General features: G+C 44.5%; 1 protein-coding gene across 2 annotated transcripts; it reads left to right on the top strand.

Moving 5' to 3' along the window:
- The first annotated feature begins 314 nt into the window (after positions 1 to 314).
- On the top strand, positions 315 to 15,454 carry LOC109875192 (solute carrier organic anion transporter family member 2A1). 2 transcript variants are annotated; one of them, XM_020467423.2, is made up of 14 exons: positions 315 to 655; positions 1,655 to 1,792; positions 8,609 to 8,771; positions 9,578 to 9,796; positions 10,273 to 10,371; positions 10,687 to 10,829; positions 10,980 to 11,052; positions 12,322 to 12,486; positions 12,679 to 12,898; positions 13,290 to 13,437; positions 13,974 to 14,170; positions 14,368 to 14,432; positions 14,552 to 14,675; positions 14,845 to 15,454. In XM_020467423.2, the coding sequence occupies exons 1-14, from the start codon at positions 608 to 610 to the stop codon at positions 14,963 to 14,965; spliced, it is 1,923 nt and encodes a 640-aa protein (XP_020323012.1). In that variant the 5' UTR covers positions 315 to 607; the 3' UTR covers positions 14,966 to 15,454. The 2 variants fall into 2 exon arrangements, with proteins under 2 accessions (XP_020323012.1, XP_031666591.1); XM_031810731.1 differs by lacking the exon at positions 1,655 to 1,792 and having other exon boundaries at positions 391 to 655.
- Positions 15,455 to 15,534: the final 80 nt, after the last annotated feature.

Below are 15,534 nucleotides of genomic sequence, written 5' to 3'. Positions count from 1 at the left end.
ACAACATGATTTACTGCAGCTCAAACTGTTTTTTATTGAACCACTACAACACTATAAAGCACCTTATGTCGAATGACCTTTGAAGGATCAAGTCCTCTGGATGTTCTTTGATGTTAAGCCATTCTTCTGTTGGGTGTAGACCAGAATGTCCATCAGATCTTAGACCAGAATGCACAACAATCCAGGTTGGGCCATACAGTTGGCTAAACATGTACCTTCCCGGGATTTGATTGAAGTTGCTTTGCTCACATTTTTAAAGCCAAAGGAAGTCATGCCAATCCGTGGGAAGGGGGGGGGGGGCCATTCAGCCAATTACTGACTCAGATGTTCCCATGTGCTCGCGACAACTCTCTGTTTCTGTACTGTCTGACACATTGGACGTTTTATCACATTCCTGTCCAGGTGTGGTTTGGGAAGGGACTTTTTGTTCTCGGAGGCATCTAAGGGTTAACTTGAAGAATTTGTTGTGACCACCCAACGCACATGCACACCACAATTCCACCTTGACATACACACACACACACTCTCACACGCAGTCGGCAAGAAGCGTGGAAGTTTGGATTGTTTTCCGCCTGTTGGGGTGAGTGAACGTTGCCAAACTGTCAGAATGGAGGAGGAGAAAAAAGAGAAGTCAAAACCATCTTGTAACATCAAGGTATGTATGAATGCATGTGCTCTTGGGACATTCTCAGCTGTTTTTACATCTCAAAAATGTTAGAGTCTCTAGATGAGTGCATGACATCGGCTGGGTAGATCCGGCTATCCCTCAAAACCAAATAAATGTAAAAGATAAGCACGTCTGTAAATTGCATGGTGCTTATGTTTTCCATTCATTTTGAAGTGTGGCATATAGCTTTATCTACAAAACAGATGGCCTGGAATGTGGACTTATCTGAGGTCTGTAAACATCTGACAAACTTTGATTTTGGGGTTGAATATCCCTTTAATTTATATCTGCAGCGGAACGCTGCTGACCAATTTGATTAAAAACTAAAATGTCCATTAAGCAAGCAAGCAATTTTGAAATGACTGATTCAACTGTCCAACAAGAATAAAGGGGGGGGATGAGGAAAAGTGCAAGTGTTTTGTGGTGAGGGAAAATACTTTGAAGATCAGCACAAATATTGCTTCTAGATCCCACTTGTTGCACGGACTGCAAACGTTCTATACTTAGGCTCAAAGTCGAGATCAAAAACCGTTTCCCCTCATTCTTCAGTCACAGCAAGACATAAGAGACAGAACAAAGGTTACCAGAGGAAAAAACAGAACACACAAAGGACAAAGAATTTCATGTAGGTTTTCAGTGCCTATCGACTTACTATTGGTACACAGAGAAAGTCTATAAGCAGTGAAGACCTCCAAGTACCAACATCTGCAGGTAACTCCATGACTGATGGGATTCAGGTAGTAGCAGTAGCAGAGAATATCTTCTTTGCTGTGGGCTGACAGTTTGAGTTATGTCTGCTCTCTCTCTCTCCCTCTCTCTCTCTCTCTCCCTTCCTTCCAACATCTCTCTTTTCATCTCTCTTTTCATCCCCCCTTTCATCCCCTATTCCTCTCTCGGTCTCTGGTTCTCCCTCTGTCTCTCTCCTTCCCCTATTTCCCTCTTTACCATGCGACTACTCCCCCCCCCCCCCCCAACACACACACATAGATATTTGTGCTGTGTCACAGTCTGCTCCAGCTCACCCAGTTGCTGCACAGTGCCTACTTCAAGAGCTGCATCACCACCATTGAACGGCGCTTCGGTTTCAACAGCATGTCTATGGGCACCGTCTCCTCTCTGCACGAGGTACAGCAGCCCCTGCTGGTCTCCACTGGGATAAACACCTGCGTGTGCAACTGTCAATGCACTCCAGCACTTCTATATAGCCGGATGAGCACAGCAATACTTGAAATCACTAAAGAATGTATGTTTTTTTATACATATGTATGACAGTATAGATACGTCAAAAGTACATGGGAAACATAGCGTCAATACACAGGTATAAGAGCCACTTTGAAGTCACATTCTTTAAAATTCTATTAAATAAAAAAGGGATTTATTGTAACATATTATGTGGTGCTCCATTCTCACTTTAGAAGGGTCTCTCCCCTGTTCTACCACTCTCCCAGCAGGCATGGCTGATTGAAAAGACATAATTACAACCAGTTTACAACCTTAACCTAGCTGAAATGACAGTCCAACCAGTTACAGTTGATGTCAGAAGTTTACATACACTTAGGTTGGAGTCATTAAACTCAGTCGTCAACCGCTCCACAAATTTCTTGTCAACAAACTATAGTTTTGGCAAGTCGGTTAGGACTTCTACTTTGTGCGTGACACAAGTCATTTTTCCAACAATTGTTTACAGACAGATTATTTCACTTATAATTCGCTGTTTCACAATTACAGTAGGTCAGAAGTTAGCATACACTAAGTTGACTGTGCCTTTAAACAGCTTGGAAAATTTTGTCATGGCTTTAGAAGCTTCTGATAGACGATTTGACATCATTTGAGTCAATTGGAGGTGTACCTGTGGATGTATTTCAAGGCCTACCTTCAAACTCAGTGCCTCTTTGCTTGACATCATGGGAAAATCAAGAGAAATCAGCCAAGACTTCAGAAAATAAATTGTAGACCTCCACAAGTCTGGTTCATCCTTGGGAGAAATTTCCAAACGCCTGAAGGGTACCTTCAGAGGTACACGTTCATCTGTACAAACAACAGTACGCAAGTATAAACACCATGGGACCACGCAGCCGTCATACCGCTCGGGAAGGAGACTGTCTCCTAGAGATGAACGTACTTTGGTGCGAAAAGTGTAAATCAATCCCAGAACAACAGCAAAGGACCTTGTGAAGATGCTGGAGGAAACCGGTACAAAAGTATCTATATCAACAGTAAAACGAGTCCTATATCGACATAACCTAAAGGCCGCTCAGCAAGGAAGAAGCAACTGCTCCAAACCACCATTAAAAAAGCCAGACTACGGTTTGCAACTGCACATGGGAACAAAGATCTTACTTTTTGGAGAAATATCCTCTGGTCTGATGAAACAAAAATAGAACTGTTTGGCCATAATGACCATCGTTATGTTTGGAGGAAAAAGGGGGAGGCTTGCAAGCCGAAGAACACCATCCCAACCGTGAAGCACGGGGGTGACAGCATCATGTTGTGGGGGTGTTTTGCTGCAGGAGGGACGAGTGCACTTCACAAAATAGATGGCGTCATGAGGAAGGAAAAGTATGTGGCTATATTGAAGCAACATCTCAAGACATCAGTCAGGAAGTTAAATCTTGGTCACAAATGGGTCATCCAAATGGACAATGACCCCAATCATACTTCCTAAGTTGTGGCAAAATGGCTTAAGGACAACGAAGTCAAAGTATTGGAGTGGCCATCACAAAGCCCTGACCTCAATCCTATAGAAAATGTGTGGGCAGAACTGAAAAAGCATGTGTGAGCAAGGAGGCCTACAAACCTGACTCAGTTACACCAGCTCTGTCAGAAGGAATGGGCCAAAATTCACCCAACTTATTGTGGGAAGCTTGTGGAAGGCTTGTGGAAGGTTTGACCCAAGTTTATTTATTTATTTACCTTTATTTAACCAGGTAGGCAAGTTGAGAACAAGTTCTCATTTACAATTGCGACCTGGCCAAGATAAAGCAAAGCAGTTCGACAGATAAAACGACACAGAGTTACACATGGAGTAAAAACAAACATACAGTCAATAATGCAGTATAAACAAGTCTATATACAATGTGAGCAAATGAGGTGAGAAGGGAGGTAAAGGCAAAAAAGGCCATGATGGTAAAGTAAATACAATATAGCAAGTAAAATACTGGAATGGTAGTTTTGCAATGGAAGAATGTGCAAAGTAGAAATAAAAAATAATGGGGTGCAAAGGAGCAAAATAAATAAATAAATAAAAATTAAATACAGTTGGGAAAGAGGTAGTTGTTTGGGCTAAATTATAGGTGGACTATGTACAGGTGCAGTAATCTGTGAGCTGCTCTGACAGTTGGTGCTTAAAGCTAGTGAGGGAGATAAGTGTTTCCAGTTTCAGAGATTTTTGTAGTTCGTTCCAGTCATTGGCAGCAGAGAACTGGAAGGAGAGGCGGCCAAAGAAAGAATTGGTTTTGGGGGTGACTAGAGAGATATACCTGCTGGAGCGTGTGCTACAGGTGGGAGATGCTATGGTGACCAGCGAGCTGAGATAAGGGGGGACTTTACCTAGCAGGGTCTTGTAGATGACATGGAGCCAGTGGGTTTGGCGACGAGTATGAAGCGAGGGCCAGCCAACGAGAGCGTACAGGTCGCAATGGTGGGTAGTATATGGGGCTTTGGTGATAAAACGGATTGCACTGTGATAGACTGCATCCAATTTGTTGAGTAGGGTATTGGAGGCTATTTTGTAAATGACATCGCCAAAGTCGAGGATTGGTAGGATGGTCAGTTTTACAAGGGTATGTTTGCCAGCATGAGTGAAGGATGCTTTGTTGCGAAATAGGAAGCCAATTCTAGATTTAACTTTGGATTGGAGATGTTTGATATGGGTCTGGAAGGAGAGTTTACAGTCTAACCAGACACCTAAGTATTTGTAGTTGTCCACGTATTCTAAGTCAGAGCCGTCCAGAGTAGTGATGTTGGACAGGCGGGTAGGTGCAGGTAGCGATCGGTTGAAGAGCATGCATTTAGTTTTACTTGTATTTAAGAGCAATTGGAGGCCACGGAAGGAGAGTTGTATGGCATTGAAGCTTGCCTGGAGGGTTGTTAACACAGTGTCCAAAGAAGGGCCGGAAGTATACAGAATGGTGTCGTCTGCGTAGAGGTGGATCAGGGACTCACCAGCAGCAAGAGCGACCTCATTGATGTATACAGAGAAGAGAGTCGGTCCAAGAATTGAACCCTGTGGCACCCCCATAGAGACTGCCAGAGGTCCGGACAGCAGACCCTCCGATTTGACACACTGAACTCTATCAGAGAAGTAGTTGGTGAACCAGGTGAGGCAATCATTTGAGAAACCAAGGCTGTCGAGTCTGCCGATGAGGATATGGTGATTGACAGAGTCGAAAGCCTTGGCCAGATCAATGAATACGGCTGCACAGTAATGTTTCTTATCGATGGCGGTTAAGATATCGTTTAGGACCTTGAGCGTGGCTGAGGTGCACCCATGACCAGCTCTGAAACCGGATTGCATAGCAGAGAAGGTATGGTGAGATTCGAAATGGTCGGTAATCTGTTTGTTGACTTGGCTTTCGAAAACCTTAGAAAGGCACGGTAGGATAGATATAGGTCTGTAGCAGTTTGGGTCAAGAGTGTCCCCCCCTTTGAAGAGGGGGATGACCGCAGCTGCTTTCCAATCTTTGGGAATCTCAGACGACACGAAAGAGAGGTTGAACAGGCTAGTAATAGGGGTGGCAACAATTTCGGCAGATAATTTTAGAAAGAAAGGGTCCAGATTGTCTAGCCCGGCTGATTTGTAGGGGTCCAGATTTTGCAGCTCTTTCAGAACATCAGCTGAATGGATTTGGGAGAAGGAGAAATGGGGAAGGCTTGGGCGAGTTGCTGTTGGGGGTGCAGTGCTGTTGTCCGGGGTAGGAGTAGCCAGGTGGAAAGCATGGCCAGCCGTAGAAAAATGCTTATTGAAATTCTCAATTATGGTGGATTTATCAGTGGTGACAGTGTTTCCTATCTTCAGTGCAGTGGGCAGCTGGGAGGAGGTGTTCTTATTCTCCATGGACTTTACAGTGTCCCAGAACTTTTTTGAGTTAGTGTTGCAGGAAGCAAATTTCTGCTTGAAAAAGCTAGCCTTGGCTTTTCTAACTGCCTGTGTATAATGATTTCTAGCTTCCCTGAACAGCTGCATATCACGGGGGCTGTTCGATGCTAATGCAGAACGCCATAGGATGTTTTTGTTTTGGTTAAGGGCAGTCAGGTCTGGGGAGAACCAAGGGCTATATCTGTTCCTGGTTCTAAATTTCTTAAATGGGGCATGTTTATTTAAGATGGTTAGGAAGGCATTTAAAAAAAATATCCAGGCATCCTCTACTGACGGGATGAGATCAATATCCTTCCAGGATACCCCGGCCAGGTCGATTAGAAAGGCCTGCTCGCAGAAGTGTTTCAGGGAGCGTTTTACAGTGATGAGTGGAGGTCGTTTGACCGCTGACCCATTACGGATGCAGGCAATGAGGCAGTGATCGCTGAGATCTTGGTTGAAGACAGCAGAGGTGTATTTAGAGGGGAAGTTGGTTAGGATGATATCTATGAGGGTGCCCGTGTTTAAGGTTTTGGGGAGGTACCTGGTAGGTTCATTGATTATTTGTGTGAGATTGAGGGCATCAAGTTTAGATTGTAGGATGGCTGGGGTGTTAAGCATGTTCCAGTTTAGGTCGCCTAGCAGCACGAACTCTGAAGATAGATGGGGGGCAATCAGTTCACATATGGTGTCCAGAGCACAGCTGGGGGCAGAGGGTGGTCTATAGCAGGCGGCAACGGTGAGAGACTTGTTTTTAGAGAGGTGGATTTTTAAAAGTAGAAGTTCAAATTGTTTGGGTACAGACCTGGATAGTAGGACAGAACTCTGCAGGCTATCTTTGCAGTAGATTGCAACACCGCCCCCTTTGGCAGTTCTATCTTGTCTGAAAATGTTGTAGTTTGGAATTAAAATGTCTGAGTTTTTGGTGGTCTTCCTAAGCCAGGATTCAGACACAGCTAAAACATCCGGGTTGGCAGAGTGTGCTAAAGCAGTGAATAGAACAAACTTAGGGAGGAGGCTTCTAATGTTAACATGCATGAAACCAAGGCTATTACGGTTACAGAAGTCGTCAAAAGAGAGCGCCTGGGGAATAGGAGTGGAGCTAGGCACTGCAGGGCCTGGATTCACCTCTACATCGCCAGAGGAACATAGGAGGAGTAGAATAAGGGTACGGCTAAAAGCTATGAGAATTGGTCGTCTAGAACGTCTGGAACATAGAGTAAAAGGAGGTTTCTGGGGGCGATAAAATAGCATCAAGGTATAATGTACAGACAAATGTATGGTAGGATGTGAATACAGTGGAGGTAAACCTAGGTATTGAGTGATGAAGAGAGAGATATTGTCTCTAGAAACATCGTTGAAACCAGGAGATGTCATTGCATGTGTGGGTGGTGGAACTAATAGGTTGGATAAGGTATAGTGAGCAGGACTAGAGGCTCTACAGTGAAATAAGCCAATAAACACTAACCAGAACAGAAATGGACAAGACATATTGACATTAAGGAGAGGCATGCTTAGTCGAGTGATCAAAAGGGTCCGGTGAGTGGAGAGGTTGGTTGGTGATTTAGACAGCTAGCCAGGGCATCGGTAGCAAGCTAGCATAGGATGGAGGTCTGTTGTTAGCCACCTCCTGCGCTCCGTCAGTAGATTAGTGGGGTTCCGTGTGGTAGAGGGGATCAATCCAAATCACACAACAAAAACAAAAATAAAAACAATAGATATAGTTATAGAGGCCCAAGAAGAAAACATAATAATAATAAATAAAAAAATATAAAAAAATTGTCCGATTGTCTATTCAGATAGCACCCGGTAAGACAGCTAACGGTTAGCAGGCCGCAGATGGGCGTTCAGGTAACGTCGCGACGGAGGAGCCAGCCGAATAACTCCTTCGGGTAGATAACGTCGGCAGTCCAGTTGTGAAGGCCCGGTGGGGCTCCGCGAAGGCAGCAAAACGGGTCCGGATAGGCGACTGCAGCCCAGGTGCGATTGATGGAACTCAGGAGTGATTGACGGAGCTTGCTAGCTCCGGAACAATTGATGTTTGCTCCGGAATCGACGAAGGCCGATAGTCACATGGATAGCAGCTAGCTAGCTGTGAGATCCGGGCATGAATGTCCAGAGAGCAGTCGAAATCCAGGGACATGGAGAGAAAAATTGGCCGGTATGCTCCGCTCCGAGCCGCGCTGCGCTGTACAGAACTGGCGATAGACTTTCGAGCCAAAGGATAACCGATGACCACAAACCGTGGTTAGCTGAACACCAATGACTTGCCAGTAAAGGAGCCAACTAGCTTCTGAACTAGCTTCTGGATTAGCTACTGGCTAGTTTCAGGCCAGCCTCCTGGAGTTTCTGGCTAGCTTCTTGGAGGATTACAGATCTGAGGTAAATAATACTTTTTTATAAATATACATTGGTGAGGCGGGTTGCAGGAGAGTGTTTTGAAGATGAGTTGATGGAAAATAAAAATAAAATGTATGTGAAAAAGTTGACACGACAAGACGAGGACAAAAGACGTCTGAACTGCTATGCCACCTTGGAGAAAATGTTAAACAATTTAAAGGCAACGCTACCAAATACTAATTGAGTTTATGTACACGTCTGACTCACTGCGAATGTGATGAAAGAAATAAAAGCTGAAATAAATCATTCTCTCTGCTATTATTCTGACATTTCATTTCATTTCATTCTGACATTTCACATTCTTAAAATAAAGTGGTGATCCTAACTGGCCTAAGACAGAGAATTTTTACTGAGATTAAATGTCAGGAATTGTGAAAAACTTGAGTTTAAATGTATTTGGCTAAGGTGTATGTAAACTTCCGACGTCAACTGTATGTCCGCTGGGCTGTGACTGTGTCCTACAGATGGGGAACATGGTGCTGGTGGTGTTTGTCAGTTACTTTGGGAGCCGGGTCAACCGGCCTCGTTTCATTGGCTTTGGGGGGCTGCTCATGTCCTGTGCAGCTGCCACCTTGGCCCTACCTCACTTCCTGTCCAAGCCCTACCAGTACCACTCTATGTCAGCTGGTAAGAAGACAAAACCCTATATATTACTCTCAATATATTACTGTGCAGGGAATATTACAGTGCAGTTTTGCCAAACTTCAATGCATTACAGTGCAGGCTGGCTCGAGATAGTACACTTTAGAGAAAATGTATGTATAAAATGTATAAAATGTTTCAAATGTTAAGTTAGAATGTATCAACATTTTTATCAATTTAGTTATATTTCAACTAATCTCTCATGGACAGATGAAACGGTGAGAATCTGTTAAGGCTCACATAGAATTATGTTAATACGAGCAGCAGTAGTTAGTTCTTGGTTTGGTAAAAAAACAAAACAAAAGTGGACTAAACAGGATTGGGTGAAGGCGGTGTGTGAAATGGTCCAGTGATTTTCAAGCCTGTGTGCGGACGGTTTCCACTAGATTCCAAAGCTACAAAGTCAAAATGGTCTGTATTGCAAAAATTCATGAAAACAAAAATGTGATTCTTGGCCATGATAAACACAGTGTTTAAAGAGAGGTGTTTGGGTGAGAGTTTCCGTTCGCGAGGAAGTCTCCTTCCTCACGAATTCACAATTGTTAACTGCATTCCCCCCAGAAGTAAAACAGGAAATTAAAAACTTTAGTGAGATAATTGTACTTCTGGGAAACCGGGGGGGTGCAACTCAATATTAAGGTGTCCTTAATGTTTTGTACACTGAGTGTATATATATTTTTGGTTTTTGTACTTCATAGGTTGGCACAAGTAATAATTAACACTCAATGCATGTTTCTCAACGGGACTGAACTGATCACCACACAGAAATATATATATGAATGTGCTTTTAGCCGGTGGGTCATGGGACACGTGTGTTCCAAGGGAGAATTCCTCTGCCCCTGAAGTGTGCAGACAGGGGGGCGGTGGGGACCCCTCTGAGGCGCGGACCCAGTGGCTGACCTTGGCAGCTTCCCAGGTGCTGTTTGGCATTGGCTCGGTGCCCATCCAGCCCTTTGGCATCTCCTACATAGACGACTTTGCTGAGCCTGGGAATTCAGCTCTTTACATTGGTAAGATACTGCTACAGTGCTGCCTGAGTGCTGCTTTACTTGAATCTGTTATGATCAGGGATCAGTGCTAGAGGCGTCACTACAGACCCAGGCTTGATCCCAGGCTGTATCACAACCGGCCGTGATTGGGAGTCCCACAGGGCGGCGCACAATTGGCCCAGTGTCGTCCGGGTTAGGGGAGGGTTTGGCCGGGGTAGGTCATCATTGTAAATAATAATTTGTTCTTAACTCACTTGTCTAGTTAAATAAAGGCTAAATAAATAAAAATATATATGTTTCTGGCAGGAGAACCAGACAAACTGTTAATTGAAACATTTGTTAGATTTAAATGTTTTGTTGATGATTTTGATTTGATCTGAGGATATTATCAATTAAATGATTTATGGGGATTCATTGAATCTGGTCCTGGTGAGGAGAATATTTCAAGTATCACCTGATTGGAATTTAAGTAATAATTTAGTTATTCTGTGTTCTAGCCATCCTGTTCTCCATCTCTGTGTTTGGGCCAGCCTTTGGGTACCTCCTGGGTTCCATGATGCTCAGAATCTATGTAGATGTGGACAAGATAGGTTTAGGTAAGTCACTGTTGAACCGTTAGATCCTGTTTGTGAGAAAAAGAAGAACATATACAGTATACAAAATATGAAGCAATGACTTACATTTTCTCTACCTTTCTCTCCCTGCTCTTGAGCCCCATCCCTCTTCTTCTCCCCCATCCTCTCCATCCATCCATCCATCCATCCATCCATCCATCCATCCATCCATCCATCCATCCATCCATCAATCCATCATCATCCCAATCCTTATCCCCATCCCCTCTCACCCCTCTCTCCCATCCCCTCCTTATTCCCTGTCTCCCCCATCTCTGATCCCCCTCTATCCCACCCCAGACAGTCCATTGGACCTAACCCCGTCTGACCCTCGCTGGGTTGGGGCATGGTGGATGGGCCTGCTGGTCTCCTCTGGATGTCTGGCTCTGGCCTCCATCCCCTACTTCTTCTTCCCCAGGGTCAAGGTACCGGCCCAGGCCAAAGTAGGTGGTCAACCACTTCCTGGGTTTGGGTTCATTCTATTCTAAGGGGTTCATTTTGGGTTCATTCTATTCTAAATCGATTCAAGAGATAACTAATACCTCATTCTCAAAATGTTTCAGGCTATTGACTGATTATCTGGCTTTTTTCAGGCACCTAAGACTGAAAGTGACCCTTTGAAAGATGAGACCTCTTCAGAGACCTCTTTAATTGACTTCTTAAAGAGTAAGTTCCTTTAAAGGGATTAAGTCGATGTTTGTGTGTATGTTCTTGTGTATGTTAATATACACTACATGACCAAAAGTATTGGGACACCTGCTCGTCGAACATCTCATTCCAAAATCATGGACTTTAATATGGAGTTGTTCCCCCCTTTGCTGCTATAACAGCCTCCACTCTTCTGGGAAGGCTTTCCTCTAGATGTTGGAACATTTCTGCAGGGACTTGCTTCCATTCAGCCATAAGAGCATTAGTGGGGTCGGGCACTGATGTTGGCCGATTAAGCCTGGCTCGCAGTCCAATTCATCCCAAAGGTGTTCGATGGGGTTGAGGTCAGGCTTCTGTTTGGACCTCACTTTGTGCATGGGGGCATTGTCATGCTGAAACAGGAAAGGCCCTTCCCCAAACTGTTGCCACAAAGTTGGAAGCACAGAATCACCTAGAATGTCATTGTATGCTGTAGCGTTAAGGTTTCTCTTCACTGGAACTAATGGGCCTAGCCCAAACCATGAAAAACAGTGTTTTTCACTGTTTTTCACTGACCATTATTCCTCCTCCACCAAACTTTACAGTTGGCACTATGCATTGGGGCAGGTAGCGTTCTCCTGGCATCTGCCAAGCTCCGATTTGTCCGTTGGACTGCCAGATGATGAAGAGAACGGCCAGAGAACGCATTTCCACTGTTCCAAAGTCCAATGGCAGCGAGCTTTACACCACTCCAGCCGATGCTTGGTATTACGCATGGTGATTTTAGGCTTGTGTGCGGCTGCTCGTCCATGGAACCCATTTCATGAAGCTCCCGGCGAACAGTTCTTGTGCTGATGTTGGTTCCTGAGGCAGTTTGAAACTCGGTAGTGAGTGTTGCAACCGAGGACAGACGATTTATACGCGCTACGCTCTTCAGCACTCTGCGGTCGTGTTCTGTGAGCTTGTGTGGCCTACCACTTCGCGGCTGAGCCGTTGTTCCTCCTAGACGTTTCCACTTCACAATAACAGCATGTACCGTTGACCGGGGCAGCTCTAGCAGGGCAGAAATTTGACAAAGTGACTTGTTGGAAAGTTGGCATCCTATGACGGTGCCACATTTAAAGTCCCTGAGCTCTTCAGTAAGGCCATTCTACTATGGAGATTGCATGGCTGTGCGCTCAATTTGGCTGTCAGCAACGGGTGTGGCTGAAATGGCCGACTCCACTCATTTGAAGCGGTGTCCATATACTTTTGTATGTATAGTGTATATGTGTGTGGCCGTTGTGTGTGTTCTTGTGCATATCCCAGTGTTCCCGCGTCTGCTCCTGAGGATTCTGCTGCAGCCCGTCTTCCTGCTGCTGATCCTGTCTCAGTGTTGTTTCTCCTCCTCCATCACCGGCCTCGCCACCTTCCTCAGCAAGTTCCTGGAGCACCAGTACGGCACTACCGCCGCCTACAGCAGCTTACTCATCGGTGAGGAGTTACATATGCTACACATGCACAGGCACAAGTACACAAACCTATGCACACGAAACATACGCGCATACGCACACACACCACACACACGCACACACAACACACACAATGTCCTCTAAGTAGTTTTCAACTTTCCATAGTTTTTTCTCAATAACCAACTGTGACCTCCACCCTGTTGTCTTTCTCCAGGGGCCATCAACCTGCCCATGGCTGCTGTAGGGCTGCTGCTGGGCGGGGTGGTGATGAAGTGTGTACGCCCACCTGTGCGGACCCTTCTCTGGCTGTGTTTGGCACCTCTCTCCCTCTCCATACTGCTCTGTGTACCTCTCTTCTTCATGGGCTGTTCCACTCAGAGAGTGGCGGGGGTCAACACAGGCTACGGTGACACACAGGACCAGTGGACTAATAGGTGAGCGGGATCTGTCTATACAAAAATACCCCTCATTACTGTGCGGTATTCTACTGTGTGATTAAAAAATATATATAATATGAAAAAATGATAATAATAATAATCGGCAGCACAAATCCTCTGCTCTCAATTATTCATGTTAAGTCTCCCTATACTCTCTCTACATCACGACCTTTCTACAGATCACTGACTTTATTGTACACTCAACATGTTGCACCATTGTAGCCTTCACTCAATACAACCATCACTGAAATGTTGGCAAATATTCTATTCCATTCTATCACTAACTCAAATAGTATATCTTGAAAGGCACAAGTCAGTCGTCATCAAAATCTGTGATTCTATCTGAGGACCACCCGATCTCAGTTGTGTTGTTATCCCCCCCCCCCAGGTCTCTATCTCTCTGTAACTCCAACTGTTCCTGTCTGAATAACATGTTTAACCCCGTGTGTGGAGAGGACAACACAGAGTACATCTCTCCCTGTCACGCTGGCTGCACCGATGTCTCCGTCGACACATTAAACCCTCACAGAGTCCAGGTACGACATTAGGTCATCCTTGAGATAGACTGTATGTGAAACCTAGCCCTGGTCAACAGATCTGTGGCGAGACAGCACGAACCAATTTGAAACCTAACTATGTGGAAGTTGGTATTCAAAAGACATTTGGTAGCCTCTTGTATCTCATAAACGAGTCAAAGGCTACTTGTCCTTTTGCTTACAGACGTGGGATCTTAAACTTGATCACTCTTTTGTTGCTGAGGATTCTCCTGCACAGCTGTGAATGCAAACTTGTGGTTTATTCAAGGTTTTAAAAGGATTTTAAAGTTTGTGATTTCCACTCTAAAATGTCAAATTTGACTTGCCCTATCGAAAATGTATCAACAAAAAACCTACAAAAAATGTTCATTGATTATAATACACATAGTAAGTCATATTTCCTTCTGATGGGATTATTTTCCTGCTGTTAGCAAACAGGCTCAAATTAAGATCCTAATTCTGTATGCAGTGTGGGACATCCTTTAAGACTGTAAGAAAATACTGTTAAAATAATGTACCCTTTCTCTCCTCCCTAGACTTACACCATGTGTAGCTGTGTAACCGCTCTGTCTGCTGTGCCCGCTGGCACGGCTGGTATGGGGATGGGCAGGGCCCTCCCAGGTTCTTGCACCAAGAGCTGCCCTCACCTCGTCCTGCCTGCCATTCTCCTCATCGCCTTCGCTGGCTTCATTGCCAGCCTCTCCCACAACCCCATCTATATGATGGTGCTCAGGTACCGGCGATGACGGTCATGGTGGTAATGATGGTGATGATGGTGTTGATAGTGGTGGCTATGATGAGGATGGTGGTGTTGATGATGGTGCTGGTGGTGATGATGATTATGGTGTTGATGATGACGATGACAGTGGTGGTGGGGTGAAGTTGATGACGATGATATGTATGCATGATTTTTATTTTTTATTTTTTCAGGACAGTCTTTCAAGAGGAGAAATCCTTCGCAATTGGAGTCCAGTTCCTGCTGATAAGAATGCTAGGTAAGTTAGCCTCTAAGCGCATGTGATTGCTGGACAACAGTGCCCTATCCTTAATTTTCCATTATGTTCCAGTCCCCCAAAAATCCAATGTCTGAATACATTTTGTATATATGTTTCAGCCTGGCTCCCAGCCCCTGCTGTGTTTGGGCTGGCCATTGACTACTCCTGTGTCTGGTGGAAGCACGCCTGTGGGAAAAAACAGGGCGCCTGTGGTTACTACGACAACAACATCCTTCGGAACAGGTGCGCCCGTACTTGATGTGCTTGCAAATTAGGGGTCACTGAGAACAAAGTCTTATTGTCCTTGTGAGTGTTGTTTTTTTAAATCGAGATTGGGAATAAATAAAGACACGTATCATGATGAATATACTGAATAAGGTACATGTTGTTCTTGCTGTGTCCTCTCTCCCAGGTACTTTGGGCTGCAGTTGGGTTATAAGTGCCTGGGGTTGGTGCTGCTAGCCCTGGCAGGCTGGAGAGTACAGCACACGCCTTGTCTGAGTATTGAGAAGGAGCCTGGGGTGCCGGTGTGAGAGGCCAGCACTGACCATGAGGGGCCACTGGGGAAAGGGTCAAGAGCATTGGTTCTTACGGCTCAAGTTAGAGCACAATACGGGCAACACTAAGGTTACCGGTTCAATTCCCGCATCGGCCAATTAAACTGAGTATGTGTCACTGTTAACAACAGCTGTCTTGGTCGCTTTGGATAAAAGTGTCTGCTAAATGTTATTATTATGTAGTATCAACACTGAAAGTGTTTTATTTTGGACTATAATCAAAATTGACATAGTTTCTTCCATTATTTTAAGGGACTTTTGATAACTTCATAGGCTACTTTGATAAAGGAATGTTTTTGGTTTGCTTATCATGAAAACCTGTATACACTACTGTTTTATTGTACATTATTTACATTGTTTTTATGTGTATAAATGACACTATTTGTGAATTAATCTGAATGTCATATTACTACAACAAATGGTTTATAACACATTCTGTTTGAAAATAAAACTAACCGGAAAGCATCAATATTGTATTATGTTACTTACTTTACTGTTGAGTAGCTCTACACTGTGTAATTAACGGGAGAAAATGCAATAATATT

Source organism: Oncorhynchus kisutch, linkage group LG30 (genome assembly GCF_002021735.2).
Source record: "Oncorhynchus kisutch isolate 150728-3 linkage group LG30, Okis_V2, whole genome shotgun sequence".
NCBI classification, from domain to species: domain Eukaryota; kingdom Metazoa; phylum Chordata; class Actinopteri; order Salmoniformes; family Salmonidae; genus Oncorhynchus; species Oncorhynchus kisutch.
This window is presented reverse-complemented; position numbering and strand designations above follow the sequence as displayed.

Excerpts from the sequence above, each read along its gene's own strand:
- LOC109875192 (XM_020467423.2), top strand. The coding sequence starts at position 608 with ATGGAGGAGGAGAAAAAAGAGAAGTCAAAACCATCTTGTAACATCAAG. Across the intron at positions 11,053-12,321 it reads TTTAATTGACTTCTTAAAGA|TGTTCCCGCGTCTGCTCCTG; the intron begins GTAAGTTCCTTT and ends TGCATATCCCAG. Across the intron at positions 13,438-13,973 it reads TAAACCCTCACAGAGTCCAG|ACTTACACCATGTGTAGCTG; the intron begins GTACGACATTAG and ends TCTCCTCCCTAG.